Here is a 25,224-nt window from a genome sequence, read left to right as displayed (position 1 = left end):
AGAATACAATTTGATTAAAAACAGCAGAATTCTTTAATATCTCTGGATTCACTCTTTTCTCCCTTTTTCCTAAAAAAAAAAAAAAAAAAAAAAAAAAGCTTGACTATTTTTCATTCCCCATTTAAATCGATGACAATCCTGATGCGTGTTCTTGTTATAATAGCTACTATGAATGCCAGAATAAATGCATTCAAGAAAGATTTTCGTGTCAATGCACACATCAGGAATATGTAGCTTTAACTACACCACTCCAATCTCTACCTGGCTTCACAAAAATATGTAATTTTAAGGAGTTTGTAAAACTAATGATGAAAAATGGTTTCAGAAACCTTTTTATGTTTTTCAGTTTGAAATCTGATCTCATGTGTTTCTTCCAAGGTACTCTGGATACTAGTAAGACTACTATGCTTCAGGCGTAGGCCAACCGCTTTGTCAGAGTCTGTTAAGTGCAAAGGCTGCGTTTGGTCCAGAATTCCTACTTTCTTTTCCCAATCAATTCACCTAATGAGTTTCTGCTCTATCTGCATAGAGACCCCTATATTTCCATTTCCAGGGTCCCAATCTACAGGAAACTGAACATTTGCTGTTGCTGCCACAACTAGACCCTGGGCCCTTTGATACTAATTTGGCTGTGCAATAGCAGCAGTAAAGATAAAACGTCACTTAACCTTTTCGGGAGTTTTTTAGGATGGTAGTATTCTAAAAGATTTAGGAACAAAATCTGTGCTTAGTTGTACCTAGTGTAAATCCTGCATAACACCATTAAGGTCAGTGCAGTAAGTTAGGGCTTATGCCACTGTAACGGTGGGTGAATAAAACCATACTCATGTAAGTAGCCCTGGCTAATGCAAATAGCTTCACTAAAATCAGTAGCATTGTTCATGTGAGTAAGGGTTGGAGGATTGTGTCCTCACCTTGTAAAGTTTACAAATTGCAGTTTCTTAATTTCCATGGCCTGGGAGCTACATGAACATGAAAGGGTAGTAATAAAGGTAAATTAGTGCGAGCACTCAGGCAGATGGTGCATTGGGAATTTGTGGTGTTTGCCCCAAATGTGTTGAGATGGGTTGTGGGAAGACTAGAGACAGAAATGATTCAGGGTAAACAAGAGGAACAGTGTGAGCAGCAGCACCTGTATGAAAGAAGTCAGTCTCCCCTTTCCCAAATGTGGGGACATTAACACACAAGCTTACAACTTCTAATATTTAATGTTTATAATGCAGTAGTGCCTGGACACCTGCTCAGAGCCCCATTTGGTAGATGCTGTGTGCACACAGACAAACGAGTCTGTGCCACAGAGAGCTTAAAGTTGAAATAAGGGGGGTTTAAAAGGACTACTTTTTGAAGGGTATGGATTTATATCTTTAAACACTGGTTATCTCCAAGATGAACAATTAACTTTTTTTTATAAGAGCAATTGCGCTTCAACTTGATCCTTCATCAGACAGATTCTCAACATGGTTTACTAAGAAATGGACACCCTGGTGTAGGTTACTGTACCCCTAGAGTATGATTCCAATCCCTTTGAAGTGGGAGGTATTCTTACTCTTTTGGGTAGCTGATCCAACAAACTTTAGCCACAGCAGTTACGGTCATCAGTTTAATGACAAGGATGTTCCCCAGCACAGATTGAAAAGAACCTGTTAAATGAATATACATGCCCACCCCAGAATTGGCAAGTCTATAACTTTCATTGGTGGTAGAAATGCAGAACGGATCAAGATTTTTTTATAAAGGAATCCTGATTGCCGATGTTTGAGTGAACAAATTCTATTCTCTAGCAGGTCACTCCATTGTAAGAATTGGCTTATTTTTAATATATACCCTGTTCAGAGGGTATATATTAGAAGTTAATAGGGGGTATGTAAACATTATGAAAACGGTTTATTTACAAACCTATATATAGTAGAGCCAGTTTGGGGAGGAAAAAACCAAACGAAAGAGGGCACTGTTGTGTGCCTCATGCAGAATCTATAGTTTTCACAAGGGGGGAACTTAGTCTATCCCCCCTAATGCTTGCCTACCACCACCACCTTATGAAAGTTTGAAAGATAGATCATCTTTTAAAATTCAGTCATCCATTATGGATTTGTCTTTGTTTTCCCAGGCTTATCAATTCAGGGATGGCCATCTTATTAGGATCTGTTCTAGGGAAGTGAAGTAGCACGTTAATGATGGAGTGTGATGATAATTGCTTTTTAATTGAGACTATAGCTTAATTCTGCTTTGTGATGGCTCATTCAGCCAGTGTCTCAGGATCAAATTCTCAGCTCTGGTCTTTCAGTACGGAAATTGTGAAATCACAGATCATGTGGCATTTTCAAAAGCACTCTGCACTGGCCCAACTTAGCTCCCACTGGAGTCAAAGGGAGTTTTACACACGACTTCAGTAGGAGCAGAGTTGGGCCACTGCTGAGAACTTTTGAAAATCCTTCTCTACGTATATAAATATAACTCAATTATTTATTCATTCAGTATAGTATTTTATTTCATTTGGTCTCCTCTTAATCAGGATGACTGGCTGAATCTGGTAGAGGGGTTGTTAAAAAGGAAACTACCATGTTATTCAGGCACTCATACATATTGCTGAATAAAGTGGTTATCATACAGCAGACCGCAAGTTCAGCTGTATAATGGTATTGTCTCGTTGTCGTCTTGGCTTTCCAGTCTATTTGTATTACTGTAGTATATAGCAGTGGTTATCAACCTTTCCAGACTACTGTACCCCTTTCAGGAGTCTGATTTATCTTGCATACCCCAAGTATCACTTTGCTTAAACTACTTGTTTACAAAAATCAGACACACAAATATAAGTGTCACAACACACTGTTACTAAAAAATTGCTGACTTTCTCATTTTTGCCATATAATTTTAAAATAAATTAATTGGAATATAAATATTGCACTTACATTTCAGTGTGATATTTGAGCCTGTGTTTCACTTGTGTGCTTTGTCATGCTGGGAGGCAGTGAATTACAATTTTCACTGTCGCCGCTTTCAGCTCCTCTTTTTAAAACTCTGTCCATTTTGACTTCGCAACTACGTACGCCCCATGACAACTTCAACCTCATTAACGTGCTTGCACACCTCAGTAAAGACATAAAATGCCTGTCTAATACAGTGTATATACGCACGTTACGTTACCATATAATTTAGTATATAGAGCAATATAAACAAATCATATGAAATTTTAGTTTGTACTGACTTTGCTAATGCTTTTTATGTAGCCTGTTGTAGAACTAGGCAAATACCTAGATGAGTTGACGTACCCCTTGGAAGACCTCTGCATACCCCCAGGGATACGTGTACCCTGGGTTAAGAACCACTGGTATATAGGTTTCAGAGTAGCAGCCATGTTAGTCTGTATCCGCAAAAAGAACAGGAGTACTTGTGGCACCTTAGAGACTAACACATTTATTTGAGCATAAGCTTGAAGTGGGCTGTAGCCCATGAAAGCTTATGCTCAAATAAATGTGTTAGTCTCTAAGGTGCCACAAGTACTCCTGTTCTTTTTACTGGTATATAAGATGCCACTATGCTAGGCACCGTACATAAAACAGACAGTCCTGCCCCAAAGAGTTTAGAATCCAAGTACCCTGTCTCCTGTACTGAAATGGTAGGTTCTTTAAGAGTAGGAATCAGCTTTCTATGTAATTTAAACTGTGTCTACCACAGTGGGGCTCTGTTCTATAATTGGTGCTTCTAGGTGCTATCACAAAACAGTTGTTCTAATGCTCTCAGAGGTGCAGCCTTCCCTAGAGTAATGTGTTCAGTTCTAATCATCCTAGTTAAAAAAGGATATAGCCGAAACAGTGGTCTAGAGACATGGGAAGACTTCTGTCTGAGAAGAAAAAGATTGAGACTTACTGACTACTCCAATAAGAGGAGGTATGATACAAGTAAACATAATTAACACTATGGAAAAGTATTTTGGGCCTTTCTGTTAACTTTTCTCATATTAGAATCTGAGGATATTCAATTGAACTAATTCACTCAAAGCAGAAAAGAAGAATACAAAGTATATGACTAACCTGTGGAACTCATGGTCACAATATATCAGTAAGGCCAAGAAGTAAGTAGCTTTAGAAATATTTACGGAGGAGAATGTCCACAGTTAGTGTTTGGCTTATATGCTAAAGCAAAAGAGTTTACAATTTTTTTATTCTCACAGGGTTTGGAAGAAACTTCCCCTATGGGAAAATTATTCCATAATTATTTGTATTAGGATTTCTTGCACCTTCCTCTGTAGCATCTGGTCCTTACAACTGCCAGACAGGATACTAAAACAAATAAACCACTTCTCTGATCTCGTATGGCAATTTTAATATTTCCTTCACTGCCTTATGCATTCTTGTCTCTCTGCTGTTATCCTGTGTGTATTGTCTGTTCTCTTCCAAGCGGTGCTGTTTCCTGACCACCTATTAGTCATGCTATTTGACAGTAAAATGACATCTAGGATTTAGAAGTTTGAAGCAGCAACTGACATTCCCGTATTGCTGAGGATTCTAGTAATTTTCACATTGCTTCCCATACACAGACAGGAACAAGGTACGGGAGATTAGAGAAGAGACTTAATGACAGCTGTTCAAAAAGCATCTCAGCACACGTGGTTCTGTAAAACCGTCTAGCCGTGAGTTGTCGAATATTACAAGACCAATGACTTAAAACAAGTTCTGCTTCAGCATCGTTATAGGATAGACTTTCTCAGGTAGTGGAAGCCTACAGTCGTATTATCACAAAGATCACTCCAAGGAGTGGTATATAACCCTAGTGAAGTCAACTCACTTAAAATGTCTGCATTTGAAAGATTTTCATCTGTGCACCAATAACTTATGCCCAAGACTTCTTTCCGTATCTGTAAGTGTACCGTGTACATTGTGTGATTCTGATAAAGTGGAGGTTAAAATGAATGAGATGAAAAGTCTTCAGACAGACCTTTATTAGTAGGGTGTGTGCGTGTGTATACGTTTTAAAAAAATACTTAGCACTAATTCCTGTAACATTTCTAACTCTCAATGTTGGAGCTTAGTGAAAATGAGATGGTTAACATCAGTATCATCGTTACTATCTTGGTTAAATGTTCTCATGGCAGTTAAAAATTAAACCATTACAATGACTGCAATTAAATTTTACTGAAAGGATTTATCAGTGGAGTTGCCTGCATGAAATGGGGAGACATATGTATGCAGAGAAGATTTAATGTACTTTGCATTTTCTGCTAAAATAGATGCCTTTTACCAGAGTTAGTCACTTTCACGATTTAAAGTTCAGTTACCTTAGGGAAGTAACTCTGTAAAAAGATAACGTAGTGTTCCATATTCATTCTGCTTCCTCTGTTGCTCTCATCAAATTTGTTTTGTTTACCACTGCCAGCACTACAAGCTCAAGTTGTCATTTGAAAATCAAGTTGTGATTAATCTAGCCTTGTAAAGCCTCACCTTCCTAAGCAAGGATCCTGGAATTTGAACTTTGCTGGCAGATTGACTGATGCATGAAGCAGAATAGCATAAAGCCTGTTCTCCAACAGGTATACTGGCTCTGCACTGCTAGCAAATAACCCAGATTTGTTGGTAACCCAAACAGAAAATGTGCAGTTGTCATTCTGTTTTCCTGACCAAAGCCGCTCTTTGAAAAATATAAACTGATACTTCAACGTTAATAGTCTGATACTTTTTCAGAGGTGCTGTGCACATGCAACTTTCATTTTCTTTATTGGAGTTGTGGGTGTGGAGTATTTCTGAAAATTGAGGCATATATTTTAATATGCATTTTAAATATGGGAACTTTTAATGTACTTTTCTATAAAAGTAAAAAGAGTTTATTTGTGGTGATCTGTAGATAATGCAAGGACCAGTCCTGTTTTCAAAGCTAGATCAGATAGTACATTTCTCCTTTTAATTATAAGTAATACTCATTAACATCCATGCATTCTTGAGAGGAGGGGAAAAAACCCAGCCTTAAGGTGAAGTCCTATTGGGATTTCCTTCTGTCCATGTGCAGTGGTATCAACGTAAGGGTTGTGGAAGTCGTTTTAAAACTATGGTTAGTGCTTGAGTTGTGAAAACCTTTGAAATATTTTGTCAGTATTTGCTGCTCTGGGTCTCCAGTAAATACGTGATTTCTTCCTTTTTCAGAAAATAAGTATCTTTTTGGTACCCTTTTTAAATTTTGTGCAAGTTCATGTTAATTTCCCACAAAGGAATTGAGCAGAACACGCACAGATTCAGGCTGGCATGCATAGATGAGAGGAAAAAATGTGGAAAGCATAGTGTTGTGACATCTAGACTAGGCCTGTAGAATTTTTGACCTCCCCATATACGGGAGGCCCTATTTGCAATCAAATATATAAGCACAATTTGCCTCATCAAATTATCATTTGCTTTCATGTAAACAAATAGCTTGGTGAGTTTTTTATTTATAACTTGTCTTAAAATTCAAAAATCAGAATGAAAATTAAAATCAAACTGATCATGGCCTGTTGGAGCACAGTTGGGCTTTCAGGCTCCTTGGGGTTGGCACAAGCTGGAAGATCTCTCTCTTACGGTTCAGTAGTGCCACCCATCACCATAGCAATGTCCTTCATGGAATCTCGGGCTCTTCTTCCTTTGGGGGCTAAAAACTGTAAGTAGGGTTGGGGTTTTTTTTTGTCCTGGTTGAGTATTGGTTTTATTGGTTTCAGATTTTAGGATGGGTGGGGGGCCTGTGTATAATGGAGTGTCAATATTGTGAGTACTACTGAGCCTGTGCACCTTTTGATGGCTGTTAACAGGTTTTATTGATCTTCTTTCAAAAGCAGCTTCACAAATGTGTATTCATGTAGCGTTCACACTTGTGCACCTCTAAAACTCTACTCAAATGCAAATAAATTGGTGAATCTGAAAGGGAAAAGCCAAAGTTAAGGTATTTGGATGTTTCTGTTCTGATTTCAAACATCAGCTACAAATGACCTATTCCTGATCATTTTCATTAAAACGGGAATGAAATTTGATTCCTTATATTAGTAATGCAATACAGAGTCAGCTTTTTATTAGCTTATATCCAGCCCAGGTCAGGCACTTGCTATCATCTGATGGCTGTTGGTTGGCCTCCAAAATAAGGTTATTTAAGGGGCCAAATGATCAGCAAAGCAGTAGTTAATTCTGACATTTTAAAATGTCTGTTAATGACACTTCAGAGTTCATGCCCAATGGGAGATGGAGTTCATACTTGTCTGTCATTGTTTTAGGCAGCTTGAAGACCTGATGCAATTTTGTCTGTCTGATTTGTATTTGGAAGGTTATCTGTGCAATCGTGAGAACTATGCATGGTGGTTGGGTTTTTTCCCCCTAATTGAAATGAAAGCTTAGATTCTGCAACATGAGTGTCCAGCAGAGTCACTTAAATATATCAAGCAGGCCCAGTGTACGCTGTGGATGGAATGTTTGACGCCACTCACCTACAGTGTGCTACTGCAGTACCTATTCCATCTAGCAGTAGGATTTCATTTTCCAGGGGCATCAAGCTATCATCTTTCAGAAGCACTTCTATAAATTCACTTTAAAGAAATTCTTAGAAATTGGCTAAAGTGGAATCTCTTAGTCTTTGATGTTGCAAGGATTCCCACATATGTTTAACTTGATCTGGTAGGAATAATCCCTTTGACTTCAATGTAACTATTCACAGTATGTAAAATTAAGCACACATGTAATTCTTTGTTGAAATGCGACCTGAATATATGAAGTACTCCTGTGAGTTGGCAATAACAATGCTTTGCTCTGTTGCCTTGACATGTGTCCTAATTGCAGGGGTGAAGGCATGTTTGCAAAGCAGAATTCGTGAACGAGAGGAGAAGTATGAAATCTGTGGTGGTCCACGAAGAGGCAGACTCAACCAAGACCAGCTGGTAGCTATTTTTTTAAGTGATCTTTTATACCACTGCCCTCTGCCACATGTGCGTATAAGAGATTTAATACTTCAGTGTGCACTTATTCTGGTGCTTTTGAGAGTGGTGATTGAGTTTATTGTTAGTGATTGTCACAAGCTGTTAATGGATATCTGACTTATATTCCCATAAACCTTGCCAAAGCTTCAGAGGGAAGTCTCCGTGTCATTATGCAAGAAGTTGCGTGAAACACAAGGGCTGAAGTTTCCTCTAGGATTCTCCAGTCCAGTTTCAGTTGCTACTTGGAATCACTCCCATCTAAAAGGAAGGAAAAATATTGTAATTATTTTTCATTCAGTCTAGGTCCATCCTATCTTTTTAACTAACATCTCCTGATTTTAAATGGACCGGTGGTGTGATGTAATTTTATCACTTGTATTGTTGTAGCACCTAGCAGCCCTAACCAAGACCAGGGCCCTATCGTGGTAGGCACTGTACTAACAGAGGACAAAGGTGTTCCTTGCCCCAGGGAGCTTACAGTCTAAGTAAATGCCTTTCAGAGACTAGCTTTAATTGGTTGGAAACGTATATTGAGGTTTCTAGAAACTGGAATGGTAACTTGTTGCACAACTTAGCCTATATTTTCTGATGCACCTATTGAGCTAATGCTTGTTCCTTTGACTTCCCCATCATATGCTGAGCTGTGGATCCCTGTACTTATTCTATTTCTTGTTTTTTTTTTTTCTTAGCTGCCTAAGTTGTTTGATGGCTGCTACTTCTATTTTTGGGGAACTTTCAACCACCACCAGAAGAATGATCTCATAGAGCTGGTTAAAGCAGCAGGAGGACAGATCCTCATTAGGCAGCCAAAGCCAGATAGCGACGTGACACAGACCATCAACACAGTGGCATACCATGCCGAACCTGGTTCTGACCAGAGTTTCTGCACACAATACGTTATCTATGATGTGTCTTCTAAATACAACCCAGATAAAATTCGCCAAGGCAAAGTCTGGATGGCCCCTTCCAGCTGGCTTATAGACTGTGTGATGTCATTTCAGCTGTTACCTGTTACAAAGTGAATATCCCGGCAGCATGAACAAGTTTCACAAATGACCTCCGAGCCTCTTGAGCAGTTGGAACACACTGCTAGGCAGTCTAGAATCAAAAGCTAAAACCGCTCTTCATTATTCACACTTAAAACCACAGTAGAACCCATTAATGACTGGGAGACTCACTGTGGATTGCTGAATTTTGTGAATAAATGAGCAAGCAATGAAAAATAAGGATAATGCATCAAAAATGTACTTTAAGTTAATTTGACACAGCTAATTTTCAATTGTTATATTTCAGCATACTAATATATGTTCCATATAGTATTTTGTAATTTATAATGAAGTCTTTGTAACATGAAACCTTTATAACACCCTTTGTTGTTCAAACCTTCCCTTCAAAGTGGAGGAAATCACCATTTCTTATGTGTGATGTATAAATTAACAGCATTCTACCGTAAGTATCACATAGTCAGATTTCCCTTTAAAGCCAAGAATTAAAAAATAGAACCCTAAAGTTAAATGCCTAAAACCATACTTCAGCATCTGCCTAATTTCACTGAGATCTGAGGTAGCTGTGTGCTCAGCACTTTTGAAAATGAATACAGATTTAGGAGTCTAACTTCAGACTCCTAAGTGGTATTTGCAAAACCACCTAAGTTACTTAGGACAAGTCCCATTAGACATTCAATAGGATTTGTGGTCTTAAGTCACTTAGGCACTTCTGAAAAATCCCACCCCTCTATTTAAAAATCTTGACCTAACCTACTCTTAATGTTTCACAACAGCATATGAGTCATTATCAAAACTCATTCCACTTTCATACCTGTAAATATATAATTTAAAAAAATCCTAGCAAAATAGCATCTCATTTAAGGTGTGATTTTTTTAAAAAAAAGTTAGATTTAAAGAGTCAGATTACAGCTATCGTAAGAATTGTTTTATCCATGCGTACAAATGGTAATTGTATTACACATATCACTGCTATCATAGCCCCTTTAATGGGAAAACTGCGGCACCCACAAGCATAAAATCATGCCTTTTAGAAAATAGAGTTTTTATTAAAAATTTATCCTGATTGCATTTGAGTGAAATTTGACATTTTACATATTTCGTTCTAATCACTGATTTTTATTGAATCCTTTATTGCTTTCTTAATTGACCACAGTTTATGTTAATGTCTATAATCTCGCTTTTTTTCAATGTATTCGAATGGCTTGTGAAGCTTTTCATCCTGCAGGTTGCATATGGTATAATCATGACTTGGAGCCGTGTGATTGTAGTGATTGCTATGTGATGATGATGATGGCTGTGTGATGGGATCAAGCCTTTGTGTTCGCATTTTGTATTGCTTGTAATAAAACTTATGGTGCCAATGACTCAAATAATTTATTACGTAAGTTTAGCTGCAGAATAGATGTGAAGCTTGTACATAACTTAACGAGAATTTCAGAATTATTTGCATAAATTCCCGACACAGCAGCTGAGCGCAACAAAGATTCCGTCTGTGGGAGACTCTTCTGGGGGAAGGACAAATGATTTCTTTTCTATAGCCATTGTCACTGGGGATTGTAGGCCATTTCCATTTTTCTCCATGGAACTCTTTGTGGAGTGTTGCTTTCTTCACAGACAGTACAATGGGTAAAATTTTCAGAAGCGGCAAAGTGACTTTAGGAGCTGAAGTCCCCAGGATGTAGATCTCTCATTTATCCTGGGTAGCCTGCGGACTGTCACCGTATACTAAAAGCAGGTCTCATGCACTTGGCTTTGTGTATGCAAGCGTGCGCACAAATTTCACTGATTAACGGAGTAACTGTTGCAAACTGCTGATTTCTGTGAATAAGCAAATGATGTGAGTGAACACTACAGAGGCGAACATGTATCCATTAATTTATTTTGACACTGGTAGTTAACAGCGAAATATCAAATGTAAGTAATAGACTATGGTATACTTCATAAAAATAAGACTCATTCATTGCTGTTGTCATGGAGCACAGCTTTACACCAACAGGGAGTTTAACCCTTTAAGGATTTACTAATCTAATCACTCTCCTCAGAATTTTAAGTGGAGAATCCACCATTTGGGGAGGTTTAGGGGAGCTGCAAATTCTAAATCACACACATGGGAATTAAGGACTGAATAGAAGTGAGATTAGAAACTATAAAGTTGCCACTACCCAATGTCAGGGGACAGAAAAAAACCCACATCCTCCTAAGTTTATCTGGTTTGCTCACAAGTGGACTTTTGTGTTTTTCTGAACTAGATCACATTTCCAAGCCGGGTTTCTATGAAATGCTGCAAGAACCATATAACATCAGACCGAGTGTTATCTAGTCTTCTCAGCAGAACATACAAAAGTCATAAACTTGGGCCCAGATCTTGCAAGATTTTCTCTGCAGTCAGACCCTTGTTGATTTCAAGGGGGCTCTGTGTAGGTACCAGAATCTGCCTATAGGAATAATTGCAGGATCAGGGCCAGTTTTAGGGCTAGAAGATGGAATAATTCTGTAAAAAATAAATATATATATTTGAGACTACACAAGAATTTTTTAAAATCTGCTAAGAGAACCAGTATAGCAGTATTCACGTTGAGTGTTTCAACTCTAGTACTTAGTATAGTTTACATTTACTGTTAAATTTTTTGACTTGCTGCTTATTTAAAAAAAGCTGTACCCTCACATTAATTTAATTTGATTTCCAAGTGCTTTGGGTATTTGATTCCATAGTATGACCTGGTGAGGTTACTGCTGCAAAGGGAATTATTTATTTGATGTAGACAAAGAATCGAAGATGCAGAAAACAGAAACGCTGTTCAGATTTCACAAAAGTTAGGATTCTGTAGCTTTACTTCTGTAAAAGGCCAAACAAGGGCACGCCTAGAACCCCTTTTGAAGCATTTGGGGCCAATTTTAAACGTTTGAGCTTCCTGGTTCCGAATCTTGATTGCAATCCACAACTCTTACTAATCATTGTAAACAGGTTCAACACCTGTCTCTGCCACAGACTTGCTGTGTGACCTTGGGGAGGTCACTCAGTCTGTTTGAGACAAAGTTCCCCATCTGTGAAATGGAGAGAATACTTCTGCCTCGCTGGGCTGTTGAGGATAAAATCATTAATGTCTACTGGGTACTCCTGTAATGGTAATGAGGCCTTTACAAGTGCTTAATCAGCAAAAGCTGGCCTACACAGCTAAATAGACAAGACAGACAAAGAGATGGGAAGAGAAGCATAAAGGTCATGTAGCAGAGCCAGGAACAGAACTTAGCTCTCCTGGTTCCCAGCCCAGTGCTCTGACCACTGTACAGTTCTCATAATTAAACACTTTCCATTCTGTTCTGTTTGCCTTCAGAGAGTGTTTTTGACTCCATTTAGTTCTTCCAGAAATCAGTGTGCCACACTGAAGCTGGGCCACTCTGGATTAAATTCTGTAGCAAAATTTAAATTTCTGCCACAGCGTGAAATAAAATCCAAAGGTCTTTTCTTGAATGAAATATTAATATGGACAGTATAATAGGAGATTGTGTTATCTACATTAATATTCAATTCAATACCAAGGCCTCTGGTTTGGAGTTATTTTTCCCCCATTTATCTTGTGCTGTGGCAGCAGTGTGAATTTTTCACACTGCTGATAACACGAACTGCATTGTAGAGGTGCCAGAGGAGGTGGAGGGATTGGCAGCCGGGAGTCAGGCACCGTTGGAGGGACGATTTGGCAGCTAAGAGCAGTATCGTGCTGGGCTGCAGATCAGTAAACCAGACAGACATGCCCAAGGTCACGCACTGAGTGAGGCACCGAAAGCAGGAGTTCCAGCTGTGACTCCTGTCACCACCGGACACACCCCTTTAGAGGCACATCCCGTGGCCTGAATGCAAAGCCCCTTGACATCAGTGGGAGTATTTCCACTGAATTCTTTTGGATCAGGGTCTGGCTCCAGAAGCTGTGACTATTGGCTGCTGTTAGTGAGGAAGGTAATCAAGTCAAGTACCATTGACTGGGCAACAAAGATATATTGTGTTTAAGCCATCCAGAGCCCCCATTGAACAGTTTCCAGATTGTGTTTTAAACTCCACCAACCCTGAGCAATTCTTTTATGGCCATAGGCAGAAGGTTTAATAGAGAAACTGTCATTAACACAAGTGTTAATTTAATTTAACTGTAGCAAGGAGACTACAATTAAAGGCTAGGAGGGTCACCCCCACCTCCAAGCCATCAGATTCCCAATTCTTTGCTTTTAACACACTTGTCAAACACCAAGCAGTAAAACCTTTCAGGCATGAAATCACACTGAGCCATTGTTTTCAAATGATGGCCCGCCATGGAAGACCATTTCTAGACATGGCATTTTTAGAGAAATTGCTTGCTGAAAGATACCTTAACTGGCGCAGTGAGAAACACAGGAAACTTCCTGACCAAATAAACCCCGTTCAGGCTCTTGGACATAGACCCAATTTTCCAAAAAGCTTGGCACCAATTTAAACCCCTAATTAAGGGCCAGATTTTCAGAAGTGCTCAGCAGCACCTGTTGAACCATTTATGGCCAGATTTTCCGAAGAGCTCAGCACCCAATGTTCTGGGCTCCATGGAAGATCTGGCCACTTTTTTTTGTGCCTCATTGGGATCTTAAACTCTTTGGAAAAGTTGCCCCGGCGTTATGGGTACTGAGCACTTGAAAAATCAGCCCTTAGGGAGAAATCCAGTGCTCAGTGAAGCAAACAGGCTCAGATTGACAGTAATGAGTGTTGGATTGCCCCTTTGAAGGTGTTCTTTTGGAATTTTGAGTCTTCTGGTCATAAATATTAGGAGTGATATTTCAAGGTCCTTAGCATTCTCATCTCCCATTGAAATAGATGGGAGCACCACATGAGAACAGACCTGGTATGCTGATGTTTAACTGATAATTGTTTCATTTCCACCAACCCCCAATACATTACTCAGGTGTTGAAGGTGTTTTCCAAGTCAAACTTTGTGTTTTACATGAAAATATGGGATTGCAATCCCTGATTCTTCTTCTAGTAGATGCAGCCATGTATTCCACTTAGGTGTGTGTGTGCCCAGCACACCGGAGCAGGAGAATCTTGCATAGCAGTAGTCATAGAGGGGCGGTGTTCATGTTTCATGGCTATCGTCCCTGCCCTGGCTGTCTGAGGCAGTGCTGCCCTGACCCCACTCAGCCTGTGGCTGGAGTCGGAGCTCTGTGTGGTTTAATATCACAATCCTCCATCTCAGTGATTTTTTTCTAGTTATATATAGTTAGTGCCCTAGTGTGTGTTAGATTTAGGGTTAGTTGCGTATTTCCCTGGGGATGCCCTCACCAGGGTGTAAGCACTGTCCTTTGTGTCTGGGGGAGAAGTGATTCCCAGCATTCCCCACATGCGGTGCTTGCTCTGCTTGGGCAAGGCTCATGTCAAAGAGCAATGTTCGATGTGCACATCATTCATGAAACAGACTCGGGTGGCTTAGAGACCTTCTCCTAAAGCAGCACCTGCTCCAACAGACCATGCGTCTTGCTTCGGCACTGAGGCCTACATCAGACCGGAGGTCGCCCTCAGGTTCTGAGAGAGCTGCTGTTTTGCGCTCTGGACCTGGCACCTCACCAAAGAGACAGTGGAGCCATTCCCCATCGAGGAAATGGTTGTATAAGACCAGTTGTGACCACTCCATGACTCTTCTGCCTCCTCCGGACAGTGTATGGATTGGTGTGGTGTTAATGCTGGCATACAGGTTGGAGCAGGTCCCTGTAACCATTCCCTGATACCGCGTAGGGAAGTGTCCTGTGGGCTGTCTTTACAGCTTGGGGCATTCTGACGATTGACCCATTTGCTACAAGGGACAACAGGAAATGCCATCTGTTCTGCTCTTGCGAGGGCCTTAGTTCAGGCTCCCTCTCTGATGCCTTCCATCTGCGCTGGCACGTGGAGCTCCTGCACACTTCCCCCCCAAGCCCGATCATTCCATAGGTCAGCCTCAAGCTGAAAACGGATGGGGCCAAGCTCATCCTCATTTCCCAGGGATGGTGAAGAGTTGGTTCTCTGACCTTCTCATGCTGTCAGTTCAGCCTCTCATACCCTTTCTTCTCCATCCTAACCTACCCTCACAGAATCACGGTCATACCTTGCATCCCAGGCTCAGGTCCTTGCATCTCCCAGTATGGGTGCTTTGTGGTTGAGTGAGGAGGGAGGGCATTGCTTGACAGCTGTCCAACAGGTTCTCCTTAATAATAGAAAGCCCTCTCCCAGAATGGCCTATACAGCTCAGTGGAAGTGGTTTTCAGTGTGGTCATTCGCCCCCAGAGTTCAATTGATGCTGGCATCTACCCAGTACATCTTGGAGTACTGGCTACATCCTCAGCCTGCGGGCCTTGCGCTCAGCTCACTGAGAGCGCATCTAGTCCCAAGTTCAGCATTTCACCCCTCACTCATGGAAGATCAGTCTTTTCCAATGCAAGATTTCTCAAAGGACTTCTTCGCCTCCACCCACCAAGCCAAGAGTCGTTCCAGTGTGAGACCTTAACGTGGTCCTGGCGGCCTTAATGGAACCACCGTTCGAGCCTCTGGCATCTTGTCCCTTCCCGCTTTTGTGTGAGAAACGTGCATGCCTGGCGGGAATAATATCTGCAAGGCGGGTCTGTGAGCTGCAGGCTTTGATGGCACGGCCTCCCTACACACAATTCTCTAAAGATAAAGTAACTTTATAGCTGCACCCAAACTTTTTGTCTAAGGTGGTCTCTTGGTTTCATTTGAGCTAGGTGGTATGTTTGCCTGTGTTCTTTCCTAAGCTGCGTTCATCTCCGGAGGAGCAGCGTCTCCACACTGTAGACGTCAAGTGATGTCTAGCCTTCTACCTGGACAGGACTAAACCATTTGGTGCTTCTCCTCATCTGTTTGTCTCAAATGCAGATTGTATGAAGGGGCAAGTGGTCTCTTCACCTATGATCTCTATGTGGATATCATCTTGTATCAAGACTGCATACAAAATAGCTTTGATGGCACCTCCTCAGTGGGTGCGAGCTCAAGCAATGTCAGTAGTTCCTCAGTGACATCTCAATAGGGGATATCTGAGGGCTGCCACGTGGTCATTGATGCATACATTCATGAACCATTACGCTATTACCACATCAACCAGAGTGGACGCAAGCGTTGGGTGGGCAGTCCTGCAATCCTTGTTTAGACAGTCTCTGAGCCCTGCCTCCTGTGGGCGCTGCTTGTGAGTCACCTAAGTGCTATACATGGCTGCATCCACTAGAAGAAGAAGAAACGGTTACTTGATGCAGACGTGTTGTGCGACCCATCCTCTGTCCCCTCTGCATTGGAGTCTAGTCTCTGGGCATTCAGTGCAAAGGAACTGAAGGGCGGTGTGGGGGAGCTGCCTCAGGTAGCCCGGGGAGGGGCTGTGGCCATAAGGCATCAGTGCGGCCCCTCTATGGATACTACTAGGCAAAATTCTCCAGCTCTGGTGGACTGGATGCATGCACACCTACGTGGATTACCCATCTGCATCACATCTTGAAGACCCACTGTTATAGTAAGTTACCGTTTCTTTATTTCTATTATTGTATATGATTTATTCAGAAAGGATTTACTTTAGAGTGTAAATAATTGGTCGCAGACAACTTTAATAGAAGAAAGGGAAAGTCTTGCAGGTGGAGCCAGTGGTTTTAAGTTTGAATTAAAAATGAAGGAGCTGATCCATGCAAAATGTCTGTTACTTTCCCTGTCACATGCCCTAAAGAGTGATGCTGCAACCTGGAGCACGCACATGGCCGGAGTTTTGAGAGAGGGTGCACTTCAGTTATGAGGGAACCTGAGGGGTTCGCATTAGGGACTAGACAGTTGAACTTGTGGTTTCACTTCTCAGGCAGGGCTGCTAGACAGAGGAGCAACACCCCAAGAGTGTGTCTAGAGACCCTAGCCGGGGGCAGTGCCTGGACTGCGTTCTGACCCAGGAGACTTAAAGGGCATAAGGAGCCCAGTGAGGTGGGCTCCAAACCCCACAGACTGGGGAGCGTCCAGCCGGAGGCGGGAGCACCACCAGAGCGTGTGTCTGAGACACAAGTGCTTCCATGGTGCAACTGTATCACACTTACCATGGGGAGGGGATTGAAAAAGGCACTACATGCTTGAGTCCTTGTCCCATAATATGCTTATGTTTGCACACCTTCTTTCATCCCGAAGGATCCCAAAGCATGCTGCAAACAGTGGCCCTGGCCTTGCATTGTGCTTCACTCTTGTGCTTTCGTGGGGCACCAGTGAAGTCAATGGGGATCTGAGCAGACCTCCTGGCGTATGGGTCACATTCTGACTGCTTTGCACCACGCTGGCAAGGCAAACCCGACGTGTAGCTGGCCTGACCAACCAGTTAAGATGGATTTATGGCTGCCTTGCTATGTAGTCGGAGTGTATCAGCAAACATGATGATAGGTCAGATGCACTGTGTAGAACATATGCAGGTCTAGCTTGAGCTCTCATTTATACTAAGGCTGCTTTACACTCCTGTGGCAATAAAGGGCCTTTTAAAGTGGGTCTGAACTGGCCCTTTTCACTGCAGAGGGGTGTGAAGTGGCCTCAGTGATTGTATAATGCCACTGACCTGCATCTGGGGTGGCAGCCATCCAGTGCACAGTGAGGGAGGGGATAGAGAAATCCTGGCCAATTACACTAGCGCAAACCCCTGCTCTTCTGGAATATCGTCTGATCCAAGCTTTAATGCCCCCACACAAGCAGAAGGGGCCTCGACTTTATGGCCTCAGCTAGAAGACCCATAAGCGTTAAATATGGAACTTGATTCACGCTGAGAGCTCTAACCCATCCTCAGCAGCCTTCGTGGGAGGTGGCGAGAGGAGAGGGAGCCGTCTTTGACTGAAAGCTATTTGCATTTTGCAAATTGTATCCATTATTGTTGTAATCCACCAAATTACGTGTTTGCGAGCCCATGAAAATCCCATTATTCTTGCTTTTATTTCCTCATCAGTTTGGCTCAGGGCACCAATTGTGTCAGCACGGAGCCTCATTAGTGCCGCTGATGTTAGAGCCATGAAGCAACTTGGTTCTCAAAGCACCTTTCTGAAAGAGATGGTTATGGCAAGCTCTCCGCATAACGGTATCAGCCTGCATCCCTTCCCGGAGCCATTTGTCGGTGCGCACCTGCGGCAGGGCGACTAAAGCCGCTGCTGAGTTGTGTTGTCGTCCAGCCCCAGGAGCAGGTTGTGCCTGGGTTAACTGTTCTGAAAACACAGCCCAGAATCTCTGCATATAATAAATTGTCAGCTTCACACAACTCCCGGCTTATCAGGTATTGAACGTCATGCCACATGTCATTCACAAGGCATATTCCCTAAGATTTGCAGGTCTTCCCTAGTGCTTACTTGGGTAATATACCCATGGCACTCACACTAAGTATAGGCTTCAAGATCAGCCACTTGGAGTGGAGCAGTAGCCTTGGGGGAGCAATGAGCTTCTCAGGCGGTGAGTGAATAGAAGAGCGAGGTGCAAGAGAGAGCAGGAGGAGGAGAGAAGGAAAGAGAGCGCCTCCATGTTTAAGTGGATGACCCTCAGGAGGTAGACAAAGAGTCCATTTCAAATGATTATTATCATGTTTACTAACATCTCAGTACCCTGGTGACTGGTACTGCACAAAAGGCCCCTAGATAAAGAAGCTGCAATGGTGGCTTAAATCCTTATTAGTGGTCCGGCCGCAGCCCCAGCAGCCAAGAAGTGCAAGGGTCTGTTGTATTTAGAACTGATGGAGAATTTTTTGACTAAACCTCTCTCTCTTTCTTTCTTTTTTTTTGCCATTGGAAAATGCAGATTTGTGGAATCCAAAGCTGTTTGCGGGAAAGGGTTGGTTTTGACAAAGTTCCTCTATGGAGGGAGAAAAACGGAAGTGAAGAGTGTTGAAATGGGGGGGTCTTTGGACACTTTCCCGTTTTTTAGTTCCAACCAACTTTTTCCTTCCACAATGAAATTAATTTAGAACAACCATATTTAAAAAATAAAAAGGTCAAAAATGGAAACTGTTTGAAATTATTATGAGCCAAAAAATCAGGGCCGGGGAGGGGAGGGGTATTTTTGGTTCACAAAGATGCAGAGATTGCATCGCGGGTCAGAACAGGAAACATTTTCAAAATCTCAAACATTCTTGCGGGGAATTCCTGCCCAGCTCTAACTGTGCAGAGGGTTGTACGTGCACACGGCCAGAGACCTGAAGATTTCACCATGTGACTCGACAAGACATAGGCAGCACTGTTCTGATGTTACAGCCAAGGCTCTGAGGCACAGAGAGAGTCAGTGAAATGCTCAAGGTCACACCAGCAGGCTGTGGCAGAGCTGGAAATTGAACCTGGATCTCCTGAGTCCACGCCAAGAGCCTAACTGCACCATCTTTTCTCTTTGGCCCCTCTTCCCCAGTCCTGTGCTCAGACTGTCGCCCTTGGTGTGTGGTATTATGAAGAAGTAGATTCACAGAGTTCATCCTGCGATGTTCCAAATGGATTCCAGATGGCCAATTAAGCTATATTTTGTCCTCGTTTGACAACAATCTTCCTAAAACTATCATTACTTATGAGGCTAAATCACAATTTCCTTTCAGTCCTGCAGGGCAATAAATCTTTTTACATTTTTTAAAATATTTGATCTCTTAAGTGAAATGCATCTGAGCATGGAGAGCAGGGTATATAATGAGCCCATAGGATGTGATCCATATTCACAAACTTAAAAGTCGATGATGGGCTCTCTGCTTCTCTCACACATGCACACGCCTTAGCTGATATTAAACTTAGCATGTTAAAAAACTGAATTATAAATAGATTGATGTGAAAGTGATGAGAGAGAGTGGACGCAGGACCTTCATGAAGTGATTGTTCTTCACTGAAGGGAATCCTATACAATTCCTAATAGTGGGGGGGAAAATACACGTCTAACTAGTTCACTGTATGGACGACTCCTTTGCAAAGTTAAAGTATTATATTAAAAAACCCTAAGTTAAATGAACATTAAAGTTGTAAAGTCAAGCACTCAAAAACTTAGGAAAATGCAAGAGAGGTAAACTATATGGCCACTTATGTGGGCTGGACAGTCATATTATTTGTGGGGTACTAAATAAGAGAGGATCTTTTTCAAAATCCTCAGTTTTGAGGGCCTTTTAAAGATCTTCCATACAGTAACACTGTGCTAAACTAAACCTGTGTAGATTTTCTTTATTCAACTTTCTCCTCAAAACGCCTTGCCTTGGGGCACCACTTCTGCATCAGACTTTTGCAGGCTAATTCTCGACATTATGATCCTTCATGTCCTGATTCCCAGACAATGCCAACTAATGGATTTTTGCATTAGTAGCTAGTATCAGGAAATCTACTACCAAAAGGTTAATGTACATCCATTAGGTTTTTTTATTTGTTAGTACAAGACAACCAATTTCTGGAAATTCACAAGGACTTAAAAGGGCATGAAGCACTTGAAATCCTGTATCTGAGACCCGTTTGTGCTATTAATGTTGCTCTGATTAAATATTGTCGATGAAGCTTGATTCATTCACTGTACCATAAGTAATGTGGTCTCTGCTTTCTGAGACACTAGTCTCAACAATAAAAAATTCTATTGTGTAGATCTTTGAGATTTTGTCTCCCTGGCACAGATCCCACTGGGAATGGCTTTCTAGCTCACATAGGTCCTGGATTACATGAGAAACAGTGATTTCACACATTTAAGTGTACCCCAGTTACATTCCCAGTATGTTGAACAGAAGACAACCCAAAAAGAAATAACACAGCTTGTCCTACCCCATTCTATGGCCTATGTTGTACGGAAGGTCAGGCAAAATGATATAATACTGTGGCTCGCAGACTACTATGCCCCTTTCAGGAGTCTGATTGGTCTTGCGTGCCCCAAGTTTCACCTAATTTAAAAACTACTTGCTTACAAAATCAGATATACAAATATAAAAGTGTCACAGCACACTATTACTGAAAAATTGCTTATTTTCTTATTTTTACCATATAATTGTAAAATAAATAAGTTGGAATATTAATATCGTACATTTCAGTATATAGAGCGGTGTAAACAAGTAATTGCATGAAATTTTAGTCTGTACTGACTTCACTAGTGCTATTTATGTAGCCTGTTGTAAAACTAGGCAAATATCTAGATGAGCTGATGTATTCCCTTAGAAGATCTCTGCGTACCCCCAGGGGCATGCATATCCCTGGCTGAGAACCACTGATACAATGGACTTAAACCCTGTTAAGCGAATGGCCACAACCACCAAGCCTCCAAGACAATGCATCAGAACTGTGCCTAATTTGATGTGGTGTTTTAGTAAATTTCATGAGAAGTTGTTTTCTCTCATCAGTGGCTCACTGTCTGGGGCTTTGTATTTATGATTCACCAAATCTTAGATGTGCCGTAATCCAACTCCCAGGCTTCAAACCCACAGAACTGTGAAAGGTCAGGAATATTAGCATCTCCAGGCTAATTAAGCTAGAATAGCACTATATAGCTTTATCAGTGGTTAAGGCTTGATTCTGGAAGGTGTTGAATACAATGTCCCTTGCCCTATTAGGGATTGCGTGTTCAAGTCAAAAATTCCTTGGCACTTTAATTCTACCTTAATGATTCCTCAATCTATATTTTTCAATTGCGCGTAATCTTACAATGATCTTTGGAGCAGTTTACCAACAAAAAGCCTTTGATAACATTCAGGGTGTTAGTCTGTATCAGCAGAAAGAACGAGGAGACCTTGTGGCACTTTAGAGTACTTGTGGCATCCTCCCTTATGTCAGGTATCCAAAAGTCAATAACCCGACAGTATTCCTGACTGGAGAGCTAAAGTCTGATTTTCAGCTTCCGGACATTATTATATTATAATGATGATTATTTTTCTGCTTGAAAGACGCGTGGCTCATGACCTGGTGAATCCCACAGCATGTGCTTGTATTTCATCCCCACAGCAGCAGCTTTCAGAGAAGAAGCGTAGTAGCCCTTTGTACCGCTGCACAGTGGGGTGTGTAGTATCTGTTTCATCTAGTGACCTCTTCTGTGTGCTGGCGATGGAGGAAGAAAGTACTCCCAGCTGTACGTCATCAGATGGTAATTCCCAGATTCGAGCAACACCACCTATCCGGAATGGTTTGCTCATGAAATGATTGTGTGAATTTATATGGCATTTATTTAGTTCCTGAACATTTTGTGGGTATATTATTTAATATAACATAGGGTAGATGTGGTGGATAAGATAAGACATTTGAAAAACAACCCCAGTGTCATTCGTATATGCTACAAGACATTGAAAGAGAACTCGATACTCTCTGCCTATCCTGTCCAACGCTCCTTCTTTTGTATGTCATATTTCTCCTTCCCTTGTCTTTTATCCTTCTCATCTACTCCTCCAGGTTGTCTCCCATCCTGTTCATATTTCCTTCAGCTTGATAATTTTACAGATTGACCCTCAAAGTGCCTCTCCCAGTATTAGGGATGGGGCAGAGAGGAGTAACCTTGCATTTTCCTTTAGAAGAAGGTAGTGTTTGGTTTTGATTTCTGATCCCTAAATTAATAAGAGCTGCCCACAGAATATTGAAAAGCTCAAGGCCCCATACCTCCATAATACACCCAATGTGCAGTAACAGTAGGAGACATTAGCATTCTAACACACCATTCCTATGACCAAAAAAAAATCGTAAATAAGAATGGAAAATGGCATAAAATGAAGTCAAACTTCATGACGAATGTTGTTATGAAACTGGAGACATGGAACCAGAGGTACCCATTCTCATTATAGTGCTCACAGTGTAGTGTGACACATGCATTATATTAGCAATGTGTTCCATGAAAGAAACAAAAGGCATTTCTCTTTTGTCCTCTCCCCGTCATGTAGCCTATGGGTGAACCTCACTAATGACTAGGAGACACCCTGCAAATGACTGATTTTTTGTGAATCACACCCTGGTCTTGCACTATTAGGTCAATGGAAATTTTACTGGTGACTTCAGCGGGACCAGGAGCAGACTATGGGTAAAATTCTCACAGTGCAGAGGCCAGCACAAAGTGTATGCACTGCTTAAATCCCATTTAAGGCTTCGAAATATGTCTTGAGTGGGACTTACGTGATGCAAAGCCCTAGCACTGGTCCTCTGTAGGGGGGCGGGTAAATTCTGCCCGATGTGACTAGCTAGGATATAGTGGGCAGGACATGTCACATGGCTTGAGTTCTATTCCCAACTCTGTCATTGCCCTCTTGTCGTGACCATGGGCATGTCCCTTTGCCTCTGTTTGTCCTGCTAGACTTTGTCTGTTAGTAAACTCTACAGGGCAGGGATTCAGAGTAGCAGCCGTGTTAGTCTGTATCCGCAAAAAGAAAAGGAGGACTTGTGGCACCTTAGAGACTTACAAAGGTATTTGAGCAATAGCTTTTGTGAGCTACAGCTCACTTCATCAGATGCATTCAGTGGAAAATACAGTGGGGAGATTTTATATACACAGAGAACATGAAACAATGGGTGTTACCGTACAGACTGTAACAAGAGTGATCAGGAAAGGTGAGCTATTACCAGCAGGAGAGCCGGGGGGGGGGAACTTTTGTAGTCATAATCAGGGTGGGCCATTTCCAGCAGTTGACAAGAACAGTAGGGGGGGAAATAAACAAGGGGAAATAATTTTACTTTGTATAATGACACATCCACTCGCAGTCTTTATTCAAGCCTAAGTTAATTGTATCCAGTTTGCAAATTAATTCCACTGCAGCAGTCTCTCGTTGGAGTCTGTTTTTGACGTTTTTTTGTTGAAGAATTGCCACTTTTAGGTCTGTAATCAAGTGACCAAAGAGATTGAAGTGTTCTCCAACTGGTTTTTGAATGTTATCATTCTTGACATCTGATTTGTGTTCTGAAGCAAATACTCACCAGCAACCACACAACAAAAACACTAACCCAGGAACTTACCCTTGCAACAAAGCCCGTTGCCAACCGTGTCCACATATCTATTCAGGGGACACCATCATCGGGCCTAATCACATCAGCCACACTATCAGAGGCTCGTTCACCTGCACATCTACCAATGTGATATATGCCATTATGTGCCAGCAATGCCCCTCAGCCATGTACATTGGTCAAACTGGACAGTCTCTACGTAAAAGAATAAATGGACACAAATCAGACGTCAAGAATTATAACATTCAAAAACCAGTCGGAGAACACTTCAATATCTCTGCTCACTCGATTACAGACCTGAAAGTGGCAATTCTTCAATAAAAAAACTTCAAAAACAGACTCCGAGAGACTGCTGAATTGGAATTAATTTGCAAACTGGATACAATTAACTTAGGCTTGAATAAAGACTGGGAGTGGATGTGTCATTACACAAAGTAAAACTACTTCCCTTGTTTATTTCCCCCCCTACTGTTCTTGTCCACTGCTGGAAATGGCCCACCTTGATTATCACTACAAATGGTTCCCCCTCTTCCCCCGCCCCCGCTCTCCTGCTGGTAATAGCTCACCTTTCCTGATCACTCTTGTTACAGTCTGTATGGTAACACCCATTGTTTCATGTTCTCTGTGTATATAAAATCTCCCCACTTTATTTTCCACTACATGCATCTGATGCAGTGAGCTGTAGCTCACGAAAGCTTATGCTCAAATAAATTTGTTAGTCTCTAAGATGCCACAAGTACTTCTTTTCTTCTTAGGGCAGGGATTGTCTCTTTTTATGTGGTCTAACTACCTCACAATGTATTCTGTTCCTTCATTTTGACTGTTGCAGCTTAGTGTTAACGATTCATGGTAATACCACAGGGTATCAGAAAAAAGAAAAACAATGTTTTATGCAGTCCTCGTCCTAGGAAGTTTCACAACAGGATTCAGCTATGAAAGCTTTAATGAGAAAGAGAGGCAAGACGATCAATTATATGAATTGTAGTAACATAGCACCGAGGAATTGTATATGAATTGTAGTAACATAGCACCATTGAATAATGGGCCCGGACCCCACTGCTCTCGGCCCCTTTCAAACATAGAACACAAGACAGTCCATGCCCCAAATAGCTTTTCAGTTCCTCCAATCACAGTTTGTCTTTTGTGGCGTGTTGGTTAGTTACATGAATCATCCAATCAGACAACAAACATTAAAACTAGGCAACACAGCACAAAGTTCTGGGCACATTGCAGACGTTCTCAATGAAGTTTTGGCAGATGAATCCCCTAAGTGGGCAAGTGGTATTTAAGTGGGGCATGGTCTTGAATTTCACCAGGAAAAAATTCCCAAATAATTTCAAAGACTGAATACATTTGATAATTTGGTGACCTGTTTTCAAACGGAAGAATAAAGGC

General features: G+C 41.5%; 2 protein-coding genes across 2 annotated transcripts in view; one reads left to right on the top strand and one right to left on the bottom strand.

The window, feature by feature from the left end:
- The window catches only part of BARD1 (BRCA1 associated RING domain 1), a 66,089-nt gene extending 55,806 nt beyond the window's left edge, over positions 1–10,283 (top strand). Inside the window, exons 10-11 of the mRNA XM_074968106.1 lie at positions 7,785–7,882; positions 8,611–10,283. Coding sequence (XP_074824207.1) covers positions 7,785–7,882; positions 8,611–8,943 — 431 coding nt within the window. The 3' untranslated portion in view covers positions 8,944–10,283. The remainder of the gene's footprint in view (positions 1–7,784; positions 7,883–8,610) is intronic.
- VWC2L (von Willebrand factor C domain containing 2 like) overlaps positions 7,256–25,224 on the bottom strand; it is a 122,689-nt gene continuing 104,720 nt past the window's right edge. Inside the window, exon 4 of the mRNA XM_074968109.1 lies at positions 7,256–8,179. Within this exon, the coding sequence (XP_074824210.1) occupies positions 8,160–8,179 (20 nt within the window). The 3' untranslated portion in view covers positions 7,256–8,159. The remainder of the gene's footprint in view (positions 8,180–25,224) is intronic.

Source organism: Natator depressus, chromosome 11, assembly GCF_965152275.1.
Source record: "Natator depressus isolate rNatDep1 chromosome 11, rNatDep2.hap1, whole genome shotgun sequence".
Classification (NCBI taxonomy): Eukaryota; Metazoa; Chordata; order Testudines; family Cheloniidae; genus Natator; species Natator depressus.
The sequence above is the reverse complement of the archived record's forward strand: the minus strand, read 5'-3'. Positions and strand labels throughout refer to the sequence as shown.